The sequence below is a fragment of the Mobula hypostoma genome, chromosome 15 (genome assembly GCF_963921235.1).
Source record: "Mobula hypostoma chromosome 15, sMobHyp1.1, whole genome shotgun sequence".
Taxonomy (NCBI): Eukaryota; Metazoa; Chordata; class Chondrichthyes; order Myliobatiformes; family Myliobatidae; genus Mobula; species Mobula hypostoma.
Window position 1 is genome coordinate 22071800 of NC_086111.1, and position 14185 is coordinate 22085984.

Sequence of the window (14185 nt, forward strand, 5' to 3'; positions counted from 1 at the left end):
TATATATATTTTTAGTCCTCTGAAGGCATCAAGTGAGGCTATAGGATTTCTTAAGAAATTATTAGGCCTAATGACAGGAGGTATAACAAATATATCTAATTTACATAAAAAGGATGAGATTGTTGAATTCTGTTCATTTGAGCTATATAAGCATTGAGTTGGGCTGTTTACTTTCCCTGTTATGGACATGCGCACAAGGGAGCACGTTGGGTAAGAAAATGGCAGCCTCATGTACTAAACGTGAAAAGAGAAAGTAAAGTTGTTAAAATGAAAGAAAATCTCACTTTTGTTGTTTGAACGTGAACACGTGAATGACCCACTGCTCATGGCAGATAGAGTTTTTAATGGTGAAGTGCAGGCCCTTCTATTTACCGAGGGAGTTCACTGCCATTGTGATTACTGCTGCTTACATTCCACGCCCTCTACTCCCCCCAACCCCATGTTAGTACTGGAAGGGTGGTGCAGGGGCTCTTCAACCTTGAGACCACTCACCCTGATGGTGTCTTCATTGGTGCTGCTGACTTCAATCATGTCAACTTAAAAACAGTTCTGCCGAAGTTCTACCGGCGTGTCACAACAACAACCTCTTCCTCAGTGCCAGCAAGACCAAGGAGCTGAATGTTGACTTCAGAAGGAGGAAACCAGAGATCCATGAGCCGGGAGGATCAGAGGTGGAGAGGGTCAGCAACTTTAAATTTCTTGGTTGGTGTTATCATTTTGGAGGACCTGTCCTGGGACCAGCACAAAGTGCAACTACAAAGGAAGCACAGCAGTGCCTGCATTTCCTTTGGAGTTTGTGAAGACTTGGCATGATGTCAGAAGCTTGACAAACTTCTATAGCTGTGTGGTGGAGAGTATATTGATTGGCTGCTTCACAACCTGGTATGGAAACACCAATGCATTTGAACAGAAAATCTTACAAAAAAAATTGGATATGGCCCAGTCCACCAGGGGTAAAGCCCTTCCCACCATTAAACACATCTGCACAGAGTGTTGTCATGGGAAAGCAGTATCCCCCATCAGGGACCCCCACCATCCAGATCATGCTCTCTTCTCACTGCTGCCATCAGGAAGAAGGTACAGGAGCCTCGGGACTCACAGCACCAGGCCCAGGAACAGTTATTACCCCTCAATCATCAGGCTCCTGAACAAATGGGGACAGTTACTCTATCTCATTTGCTCCATCACTGAAATGTTCCCAGAACCAATGGACACGGTGGACTCACTTTCAAGGACTCTTCATCTTATATTCTCAATATTTATTGTTTGGTTGCTTATTTATTTATTTGCTTATTATTTCTTTCTCTCTTTTTTATTTGCAGTTTGTTGTCTTTTGCAGCCTGGTCGAATGCTTAAAGTTGGTGTGGTCTTTCATTGATTCTATTATGGTTATTATCCTATTATGGATTTATTGAGTCTGCCTGTAAGAAAATGAATCCCAGAGTTGTATCTGGTTATATGTACGCATGTACTTTGATAAAAAATTTACTTTGAACTTTGAAATTGGTCCACTGATGTTGTCATGACTTTGGCCCTCCATTCCATCTCATCTCACCTGAAAAACGATGCCTTGTTACGTACCAGGATTTTGATCATCGACTTCAACTCGCCATTTAACACAATCAGCCCTCACAGGCTGAAGGTGAACTGGCTTCGTCGGGCTCAACATCTCGCTCTGTGACTGCATCCTGGACTTCTTCATGGGAAAACGGCAGTGAGTCCAAGTTGGCAGCAACATCACACGTTGAGTACTGGGTGTGTGCTGAGTCTGCTGCTGACTCACAACTGCACTGTCAGCTTCAGTTCAAACCACATCAAGTGTGCCGATGATACCACACTGCTTGGCCACATCAGCCACAATGATGAGTCGGCATACCGAGAAAAGGTAGAGAGGCTTGTCAAATTGCACAAGAACAACAACCTGAGTCTCAACGTAGACAAGACAAAAGAGATGATTATAGATTCCAGGAAGCCCCAGGTTAATCACTCTCCATTGCACATCCATGGCTCTGACACCGGAGAGAGTGAAGTGCACAAAGTTCCTTGGTGAGCACAACCTGGACCCACAACACCTCTTCATTAATCAAGAAGGTACAGCAGTGTCTAAATTTCTGAGGAGACTGAGGCGTATGAGGCTCCCCACCCTCATTCCAACAACTTTCTACAGGAGCACCATTGAGAGTGTCCTGTCTGGCTGCATCATTGTATGGAACGACACTACAAGATAGTGGGCCACAAGACCCTACACAGGATAGTGAAAACTGCTGAAGACTTCTTCCCCACTCCCTAACTATTCGTCACATTTACCAGGAATGTTGCAGACAAATGGACCCAAACATTGTTGAGGATCCCTATCACACACCTCACCATCTCTTTGACCATCTACCCTCAGGAAGGAGTTACAGAAGCATCAGGACCATGACTGCCTGACTGGGTAACAGCTTCTTCGCTCAGGCTGTGAGACTGATGAAAACACTGCCACTAGGACACTAAGAGGTCTCATCATGAGGACAGCGAGCTGTTCACTCTACTGTGCTGCACTTTACTACATGCATGTTGAATATATTTTATTAACTTACTTATAGCATAATATTTTGGTTGATGTGCTGTGGGTGCACCGTGGTACAGAGGAACATTGTTTCGTTTGGTTGTATATATGTACAGTCACATGGTGATAAATTTTTGAACTTTTTCCAAATGCTTTGACTCCCTCTTCACCTTCTGAAAGCATTTTTTAAAAATGGATGCACATTCTAGGACCTACAGTTTTCCCAACGTCAACACTTGGAGAAGAAATGAAGTTACCAGTGCTCATGGAACTTTAGCCTGAGGTGAATCCCTCGTAAGGGGTGAGTGAGCAGAGCTAGAGGAGATGGAATACAATAAAAAGTTGAGCATAAAACCCTGTACGGATTCTCTATTTAGCTGAACCCACAGTGAGGCTCTATTTAGTAACGCCACTGCATAGTTATAGTGACCAGGTTCAGTCCTGATCCTCGGTGCTGTCTGTGTGGAGTCTGTCTGGAGCAGCTCCTGTAACTGTGTGAGTTCCTCTCAGATCCTCTGGTTTTCTCCCTTAACCCTGAGACATGCTGTCAGTTTGATTGCAGCTCTAAATTACCTCGAGTGTAAGTGGCCGGAAGGAAAATCGGGGGGCTATTGTTGCATGACATGAGGAGAAATTTCTTTAGCCGATGGCGAATCTGTGGAATTCTTTGCCGTAGACAACTGTGGAGGCCAAATCTCTGGGTATACCTAAAGTGGAGGTTGATAGGTTCTTTAATAGTAAGGGTGTCAAAGATTTCAGGGAGAAGACAGGATAATGGGGTTGAAAGGGATAATGTCAGCCATAATGGAATGGCAGAGTGGACTCGATGAACCAAATAGCCTAATTCTATTCCTATATCTTATGGCCTTATAGACATAAGAGAGAGAATAGACTGTAGGGGGATGTGGGGGGTGATGGGATTGGCAGAATTGCTCTGAATGCTGATAATGAATCCATGGGCTGAATGGCCTCATTTGTTATTATCCAATATGAAAATTATGGGAACTTCGGCAACAGTGCCAAAGATTGGAATGACATCTCAATTCAATGTAGGGGATCTGTATGTTAGGCCTTTCAGTTTTACTTCTCGTCTGAAACTGAAACAGTGAAAATTACCTCAGGTTTCTGTCACTGGTGATTATAAAGCAAATGAGTCTGGTCACATTTAGGCTGTTCCTCATGATCTAGAATCCTGCAGGCATACAACATGGAAACAGGCTCTTCAGAATGTTGCCAGGACTTGTGGGACTGAGTTATGGAGAGAGGTTGAGCAGGTTGGGATATTTTTCATTGAAGCATAGGAGAATGAGAGGCCATCTTACAGAGCAATGTAACATCATGACGGGTCAATGTGTACAATCTCTTTCCCAGGACCGGGGAATCAAGAACTAGAGGGCATAGGTTTAAAGTGAGGGGGAGAGATTTAATAGGAATCCATGGGATAATATTTTCACCCAGAGTGTGGTCAGTATATGGAATGATCTGCCAGAGGAAGTGGTTGAGACAGGGCCATAGACCACATTCAAAAGTTGGACAGGTACATGGTTAGGAAAGGCTTAGAGGGTGATGGGCCAAATTCAGGCAAACGGGACAAGTTTAGGTGGGAATCTTGGTCGAAATAAACCTGTTGGGACAAAGGGTCTGTTTCCATGCTGTGTGTCTCCAGGACTCTCAATCATGAGGAACAGCTCAAACGTGACAGTGGTTGTCCTGGTTAGATATCTGCCAAAGTGATTAACAGAGTAGCAGCATAACCATTCACACTGTCTCACTCAAAGTTAATGCTAACCTTGATAATGAGTTATCCCTGGCTGTATAAATACGTATATAAAGCCAAAGATGTGTAAATTCACACTTAAGAGAATGCTACTGATAAAAGTTTTGGAAAGTTACAGGTATTACCATAAATGCAGCTGCTACTGGCACCCAAGATGGGTCTTCTCACAGTATTATTGAAGGATCATTCAGTTCACAGACTGAAGTTCGGAACTGACTAAAGCTGTCAAGATGCCCATGGACGTGACTGCACACTATTCTTGGGGAATAGTTAAGGAAGGTTGAATTTGAAGAGGCCTCTCAAAGTCCAACACTATATCCTCATCGTGAGAGGTGGAATCAAGAAAGGCTGTCTAACAGGGCTCTGCTGAATCTGTATAGACCAATCCCCTGTACAACAGATACAATGGATTACAAAAACGTTGTTGAACTCCAACCATTACATCAACTTTGTCAGGAGGTTATTAATGGCCTATGCTTAAGGGCCCAAGAAGAAGGCGAATTTGAAGGTGGTTAATGGCAGGATTCTTAGCATTGTGCAGGAACAGAGTTATTTTGAGGTCCATGTGCACAGTTCCCTCAAAGTTGCCAAACAAGTTGATAGGGTGGTTAAGAAGGCATATGGTGTGTTGGCCTTCATGAGTCAGGGGATTGAGTTCAAGAGCCATGAATTTTGCAACTTTATAGAACCCTGGTTAGATCACATTTGAAATGTTGTGTTCAGTTCTGGATGCCTCATTATAGGAAGGATGTGGGGGATAGAGGGTGTAGAGGATATTTACAAAGATGCTGCTGGGATTAGAGAACATGTCTTATGAGGATAGGCAGAGCGAGTTAGGGCTTTTCTTTCTGGAGTAAAGGAGGATGAGAGGCAACTTGACAGAAGTGTAGAAGATAAGAAGCATAGATCAGGTGGAAAGCCAGAGATTTTTTCCAGGATGGAAATGGCTAATACTGGTGGAGCATAACTTTGTGGTGATTGGAAGAAAGTATGGGGGGTGGATGTCAGAGGTAAAATCTTTACACAGAGAGTGGTAGTGCCTTCAACTCCCTGCTAGGGTTGGTGGTAGAGGCAGGTACATTCAAGACATTTAAGAAACCCTTAGATAGGAAATTAGAAGATAGAAAAGTGGAGGGATATGTAGGAGGGAAGAATTGGATTGATCTTGGAGTAGGTTAAAAGGTTGGCACAACATTGTGGGTCAAAGGGCTGATAGTCTGCTGTAATGTTCTATGTTTTAATCTAAATGGAGTGATTTCTCTAAAGAAGCCTTAATCGCATGCAGTGCTCCTACTTATAATGCTTCTAATTAACTGGACTGCCTCCAATCCAAAACGAAATGGACGAGGGGATAAATAAGCTTCTTCATCTTCAACTTTTTATCCGATTGTTGTGGATAAATATGAAGACTGTTACAATGGCTGCAGATGCTGCCATCTGTCTTAACATTTTCTCCCAGCCAAGTTTCTGTCATCCAGTCTCTTAATCTCTAACACAAGAGATTCTGCAGATGCTGGAAATTCAGAGCAACACGTCCAGAATACTGGAGAAACTCAGCAGGTCAGGCAGCATCTATGAAAATGAATAAACAGTCACTATTTCAGGACGAGACCCTTTGCCAGGGTCTCATCTTATAATCTCTACCGTGTTGTAGGCATTACCTTTGTTCTCATTACCCTTCCCTCGTGTGTTCTAACATCTTCTGTTTCTTATAAAAACTAACTCTTCTTCTCTGCCTGGCATGCAGAGTATTCCCAGCACTTCCCAAATTTATTTCAGATTTCTAGCTTCTATATTTTTTCCCTTTCCCTGAAAAACTACTTTTTAACATTTTGGTGATCTACACAAATATATATTGTTTGGTGTGAAATGCAGTTGCCACTTGAGTAAGGTATCTTCAAACATTTTGTGATATTAAATTTACTCTGGTTTATCTACAGGTTGACTTAGTCCCTGCCCGGCATCTGCTGCACTTCGCCTTTGTTCTGAGGTTTTTTACCTTGACAGATGCAGTGTTGGGCACTTGAACTTTTTTCTTATTTTTCTCAAACATTTCTGGAATGTCTACTGGCACTTCCCATGGTGGTGGAGGATTGCCAAAGCCAGAGCTGTCAATTGTCTGACCTGCGAAGAAAGAGAACAAGGAAAGAAATGGTTTATATTTCCAGTGCCTTGAAGATGTATTCACCTCCTTGGAAGTTTTCATATTTTACTGTTTTACAGCTCTAAAGCACAGTGGATTTGATTTGACTTTTTTGACACTAATCAACAAAAAAGACTCTTTTGTGTCAAAGTGAAAACGAATTTCTACAAATGGTCTAAATTTATTGCAATTACTAAATACAAAATAATTGATTGCAAAATTACTCACCCCCTTCAAGTCAGTATTTAGTAGATGCACCTTTGGCAGAAATTATAGCTTTGAGTCTGTGTGGATAGGTCTGTATCAGCTTTGCACATCTGGACACTGCAAATTTTCCCCATTCCTCTTTACAAGACTGCTCAAGTTTTGTCAGATTGCATGGTGATCGTGAGTGAACAGCCTTTTTCAAGTCCAGCCACAAATTCTCAATTGGATTGAGGTCTGGAGTCTGACTTGGATACTCCAGGACATGACCTTTGTTGTTTTTAAGCCATTCCTGTGTAGCTTTGGCTTTATGCTTGGTGTCATTGTCTTGCTGGAAAACAAATCTTCTCCCAAGTTGCAGTTCTCTTGCAGATTTCAACAGGGTTTCCTCCAAGATTTCCCTGTATTGTGCTGCATTCATCTTACCCTCTACCCTCACAAGCCTTCCAGTGAAGCATCCCTACAGCATGATGCAAGCAGCACCATACTTCACAGATGGTGTGCTTTTGATTAAGTGTGACATTTGGCTTATGTCAAACATAGTGTTTAATCTGATAGCCAAAAAGCTCAGTCTTTCATCAGACTATAGAATTTTCATCCATCTGGTTTCAGAGTCTTCCACATGCCTTCTGGTAAAATCTAGCCGATATTTCATGTGAGTTTTTTTCAACAGTGGCTTTCTCTTTGGCACTCTCCCATAAACCTGAAACTGGTGAAGCACCCGGGCAACAGATGTTGTATATGTTGTATGCGCAGTCTCTCCCATCTCAGCCACTGAAGCTTGTAACACCTCCAGAGTTGTCATAGGTCTTTTGGTGGCCTCTCTCACCAGTCCCCTTCTTGTACGGTCACTCAGTTTATGAGGACAGTCTTCTCTAAGCAGATTTACAGCTGTGCCGTATTCTTTCCATTTCTTAATGATTGACTTAATTGTACTCCATGAGATATTCAGTGACTTGGAAATTTTCTTATATCCATCTCCTGGCTTGTGCTTTTCAATAACCTTTTTGCAAAGTTGCTTGGAGTGTTCTTTTGTCTTCATGGTGTAGTTTTAGCCAGGGTACTGACTCACCAGCAGTTGTACCTTCTAGATGCAGGTTTATTTTTACTACAATCAGTTGAAGCACCTTGACTTCACACAAGTCTCCAAAAACAGATCTCCATTTAACTACTTACTTATCATGAATTCTAAAACCAATGAGCTGCACCAGTGCTAATCTGGTGTATCATATTAAAGGGGGTGAATACTTATGCAATCAATTATTTTGTGTGTTATATTTGTAATTAATTTAGATCACTTTGTAGAGATTTGTTTTCACTTTGACATGAAAGAGTCTTTTTTGTTGATCAGTATCATAAAAATCCGAATTAAATCTACAGTGATTCAATGTTGTAAGACGATAAAACATGAAAACTTCCGGGAGGATGAGTGGTGAACACTTTTTATAGGCATTATATATTCCAATTGAAATGAAGAAGGTGAAAATCTAGAAAAGCATATAATTCAGATAACGGTAGTAGAATCATTTCAAGCGTGTATAAGGGTTTGTCAAATCTTAAAACACATTCGACTTCATGCATCAAAACAAAATGGGAGAAAGAAGGAGGGATAATTATATCTGAGGAAGAAAGGACAATAATATGGAGGTATCAATGGAAGTGTACCAGTTCACAGAAATGGAGGGAGTTTGGATGGAAAAACTTGTTAAGATATTTTATTACACTCTCTCAGAAATCCCATTATAATAGTAACACCCCTGCTTTCTGGAGAAATTGTGGAAATCAAAATGCAAACCATTATCATATTTTCTGGGAATGCCCCGTTATCAAAGATTATTGGAGTGGGATACATAATGCCCTACAGACATCTTTAAATGTGAAATACCCTTAGAGAGTAAGACCATTTATTTTGGGTATATACCTCAAGAATGATTGAAAAGAGATAAATATTTAATGAATATACTGCTGGTGGCTGGTAAAAAGACTCTTACTAGGAAATGGTTATCACAGGAGAGCCCAACTTTAAATGCATGGATGGAAATTACAATGGACATTTACAAAATGGAGAAGATAACATAATCATAATCATAAGTTGGAACAACTTGATTCATACTGGGAAAAATGGTTTAACTACGTAACACCTCATAGGCCTGATTTTATTCTCACAAGTCAATGAATTTGTTGTAAAAAAAAAATCACTCCCTACTTGTACATAGTTTTCTCCTTTTGCTTGTTCTTTCTTTCCTCTCTTTTCTATAAGTGTATACCTCAGATAAATATTATGTGGAGATTTGTGGCATATATGACTATATGATATATATGTACAATATCTGAAATACATTTTATGAAAATATCTGTTTGATGATGAACTTCAATAAAAAATAAATTACAAAAAAAAAGAAAAAGGTAAAAATTGATGAAGATTGGTTTCTGTTCTGATGAAGAGTCTTTGACCTAAAACAATGATTTCATTTCTCTTCCTACATATTGAACCTGACTCACTAGGTATTTTCAGCATTCTCTGTAAGTAAAAAACAAATGACTTTTGATATCTTAATATTTCACTGTTTCATTTTGGGGTTGGGGAGATTGGTATGTGGCAGTCAGCTCTCTGTGTCAAACCCAGTTCTCTTATACAGTGGCAGATTATAGAAGATTCACAACTAATTTAAACATCTGGATTGGAGAAACACAGTTGAGGAAGATGAATACAACAGATCCACTCACCAGATTTCACGAATGGAGTTTTTGTTTTGTTTACCACCCCGTGTGTGTGTGTGTGTGTGTGTGTGTGTGTGTGTGTGTGTGTGTGTGTTAAACATGTTCCTTACCAAAGGACAGCAACGTGTGCTTCTTGAGGGGGCAGAGTCCCCTGAATCTCCAGTAACATCCAAAGTGCCCCAGGGGACTGTGTTGGGACCCTTACTTATTCTCATTTACATCAACGACTCGTCAAATATAGTCAAGTCCAAAGTCAGACTTTTGCAGATGACTGCATAATCTACCCTGAGATAAAAAATGACCAAGATGCTCAGCTGCTGCAAAACGATATTGATTCATTATGTCAATGGGAGTCTCAATGGCAAATGTCCTTCAACTCATCTAAATGTTATGCTATGCATGTCAGTCACAAAATTAAACCAAACAACACGACATATGACATGAATGGACAGATTCTTGAAACAGTCACCCACCACACATATCTTGGTGTTGAAATTAGCAAGGATCTTAACTGGGCATGCCACATCAATCAGATTACAGCCAAAGCAAATAAAATGCTGGGTATCCTGAGAAGAAACCTCCACTCATGTAGTAAATCCGTCAAGGACATGGCATACAAGACACTCGTCTGTCCAAAGCTTGAGTATTGCGCGGCCATATGGGATCCCCATCAAGCTAACAATAAGAGTTCCATCGAAAAAATCCAACGCTGTGCTGCTGGCTTTGTGTTAAACAATTACAGCAGGAAATCCAGTCTCACCAACATGCTCTCTAACCTTCAATGGGAACCACTTGAAAACCGGTGTATTAAACTACGGTTAATTTTCATTTTCAAAGAAGTTCACAACATCACTCCGCCAAACATCCAAATGCGTCACAGGGTCAGTTCAACTTGACAGCAAAGTGTACCTCACATATTGGAAACTCCTACATTCAATAGGATTTGCTACCAGTACTCCCTCTACCCAGATCAACAAGAGAGTGGAATCTTCTGCCGCCAGACCTGCACAGTATTTCTGACATTAATATTTTTAAAGGTAGACTCAATCAAATCGATTTAGGGGATCTCGTCAAAAAAGCTTACTTTAGAATTTAACTCCCACGCTGTTCACACCGACTGCGCGTTATAATAGCCGTCCGGCAGTGCTTGCGCAGTACCAAACAGAAGCAGAAGCAGAAATAGAAAGTGTGTGTGTGTGTGTGTGTGTGTGGGGGGGTGGTGGGATGGGAAAGGGGCTTGTTTTACTGCTGCTTTCTTGTTTTGTGTTATTGCTTGTGTTGTTCTGCCAAGGATTGTGGGCATACTATGTTGGCACTGGAATGTATGGCAACACTTGCACAGCCCCCAGCACAGTCTTTGGTGTGTTAGTTGTTAAAGCTAATGACACATTTCACTCTATGTTCAGATGTACATGTGATAAGTAAATCTGAATCTGAATTTGAAAAAAACCTGGTATTTGGGATCCGTGCATCACTGGCAAGACCAGAATTTACTATCCATCCTGAGCTGCCCTTGGGAATGTGGGATTAGCTGTTTTCTTGAACCACTGCAGTGCTTCTGATGGGGGTACTCCCACAGTGTAGTTGGTCAGGGGATTCCTGGATTTAGATACAGAAATATGGAAGGGCCAGCGATATATTTCCAGATCAGGATGATTTAGAGAGGATCTGCAAGGGCTGGTGCTCTCAGGCAACCACTGCCCATCTCCTTTACAGTGGTAGGGTTGTTGTGTTTTAGGGGTGTTGTTGATGTAGCTTGGATGAGAAACTGCAGGTCATTTTTTAGGTACACTGCAGCAGCCCCTGTGCTCTGGTAATGAAGAGGATCCCTGTGTGGCATTGTTGATTGAGTGCCTGTCACTTTGTCCTCAATGTCGTCAAGGTCTTGAGAGTTGCTGGACCGATCTAGACTCCTCCAGGTAGGTGGGAAGTTGAGAGTTGTGGACTCAGCTCTGTTCATCACAAAAAACAACATCCTCCCCTCCATAGACTCTGTCTGAACTTCCCACTAATGTGGAAAGCAGGCCAATAACCAAAGAACCCACTCACCCTCACCCCTTCCCATTGGGCAAAAGATGCAAAAGCTTGTAGACAGCCACCACTGCACTCAAAACCAGCCTCTATACCATTGTTATAAGACTCTAGAATTGTACGTCTTGTACAATACAACGAACTGTTGACCTCACACCTATGTTGCTGTGACCCTTGTACCTTCTTGTCTACCTACATTGCACTTTATATGTAACTCTTAACACTAGATTCTGCATTCTGTTCTTGCTTTTCCTTGTAACACTGTGGTTTGAAATAATCTGTATGGATGGCTTGCAAAACAAACATTTTCCCTGTAACCCCGTACATGTGATGATAATTAACTAATTACCAATTACTCTATCCAATTCTGGATTTAAGCCTTGTATATACTGAAAGGTTAGGCTTGCATCTTCTGGAGCTTATGTCAGTGCTTCCACGGAAATTAATATCCAAGGATACACAATCTATCAAAAGGACAGGCAGGTCGGCAGAAGAGGTGGAGTAAATCTGCTGGTAAAAAATGAAATCAAATCTTTCGAAAGAGGTGACATAAGATCAGAAGAGTCCTCGTGGGTAGAGTTAAGAAACTGCAAGGGTAAGAAGACTCTGAGAGCTAACTACAGGTTTTCAAACAGTAGCCAGGATATGGTCTACAAATTACAGTGGTAGATGGAAAAAGCATGGTCAAAAATGCAATGTTACATTAGACGTGGAAGATTCCAAATTGCAAATAGATTGAGAAAATCAAGCTGATGCTGGATTCCAAGAGAGAAAATTTGTAGAACGTTTCTGAGATGGCTTTTGGATCAGTTTGTGGTTGAGCCCACGCAGGGATCTGTCTTTCTGGGTTGGGTATCGTGCAATGAACGGGATGTAATTAGGGAGCTTAATGTAATGGAGCCCTCAGGAAATAGTGAACATAGAACATAAAATAGTACTGCACAGGAACAGGCTATTTGGCCCACAGGTTGTGCCAAACCAGCTAAAAACCAAATCATAAACACCTCAACATTAACTCCTCCTACCTACACCATGTCTAAATCCGTCCATTTTCCTTACATCCATGTGTCTATTGAAACATTTCTTAAAAGCCTTGAATGTATTTGCCTCTACCACCATACCAGGCAGCACATTCCAGGCATCCACCCCTTGAACCCACCTCCCCTCATCTTCAATGCATGCCCTCTGGTATTAGACATTTCAACCCTGGGAAGCAGATACTCTCTGTCCTCACTATCTCTGCCTCTCATAATCTTGTCAACCTCTATCAGATCTCCCCTCAGCCTCTGACGCTCCGGAGAAATCAACCCAGGTTTATCCAGACTCTCATGATAGCACATGCCCTCTAAACCAGGCAGCAGCCTGTTAAACCCTTTCTGCATCCTTTCAAAATCCTCAACATCCTTCCTAGAGTGGGGCAACAGGAACTGTATGGAATACTCCAGATGTGACCTCACCAAAGTTATATGAAGTTTCAACATAACCTCCTAACTTTTGAACTCAATGCCTCTACTATTCTGTCTGTCTGTCTCGGTACCATATCCGATGCGGACGTTGGTGACCATGGTTTTCCATATAGATCCATCCCTCGTTCTTTGGATGACTTCCATTTCCTCGATGTGTAGCCACCTGGCTAGGCTTTTGATGTACATAAGCCGAGATCTTCCTCTGGGTTTGCTCCCCTCGATCTTTCCAGAGAGTATTAGTTTTTCTAGTTCATCTACTGTTAAAAGCAAGAATTCCGCAAGCCTCCTTAACTACTTTATTGACCTGTGCAGCCACTTTCACGGAACTATGAACATGGATTCCAAGATCTGTTCTTTCCCTTAACAGTATACTGTCTCCTTGCATTTGCCCTATCGAGGCGTACCACCTCACATTTATCTGGGTTAAACTCCATCTGCCATTTCTCAGCCCATATCTACATCATGCTGTATTCTTTGCCAGTCTACTATACTATCTACCACTCCACCAATTGTGGTATCATCCACAAAATTACTAACCCACACATCTACATTTTCATACAGGTTATTTATATACATCACTAACAGCAGTGGTCCCAGCACAGATCCCTGCTGAACTCCACTAATTACAGCTTGAATAAGTCCGTTCAAACACTTTAAAGTTAAAGTTCTGTCCCGAGCCTTGTGGCCCATCAGGCCAGTGCTTATGCTGGTTTCTGTGGCGTGAAGCGACAGAGTATGAGACTTCCCCCCCCCCCAGATAGGATGCCAGTCTATCGCGAGGTTAACCCCCAGCATTTGCCGGTACCCATTTTCAGCTGGGTGGACTGGAGCAATGTGTGGTTAAGTGCCTTGCTCAATGACACAACATGCTGCCTTGGCTGAGACTCGAACCCACGATCTTCAGATCATGAGCCCAACGCCCTAACCACTTGGCCACGCGCCACCTGTTCAAACACTACCCTCTGTTTTCTGTGCACCAGCCAGTTCTGAATCCAAACAGCCAATTCGCCATGGACCTCATACATCATAATCTTCTGGATTAGCCTCCCATGAGGGACTTTGTCAAATGCCTTATTAAAATCCATGTAGACAATATCCACTGTCCTAATCTCATCAATCTCTCTCGTCACCTTGTCAAAAAACTCAGACAAGTTGGTAAGGCATGACCTGCCATGCACAAAGTCATGCCGACTCTCCTTAATTAGACTGTGGGATTACAAATGCTCATATATCCTATCCCTAAGAATTTTCTCCAGCAATTTCCCTGAAACTGACATGAGATTCACTGGTCCACA

At 41.9% G+C, this 14185-nt stretch overlaps 1 protein-coding gene across 1 annotated transcript in view; it reads right to left on the bottom strand.

The window, feature by feature from the left end:
* The window catches only part of LOC134356747 (protein SSUH2 homolog), a 63377-nt gene that overhangs the window by 18223 nt on the left and 30969 nt on the right, over positions 1–14185 (bottom strand). Inside the window, exon 6 of the mRNA XM_063067841.1 lies at positions 6325–6449. Coding sequence (XP_062923911.1) covers positions 6325–6449 — 125 coding nt within the window. The remainder of the gene's footprint in view (positions 1–6324; positions 6450–14185) is intronic.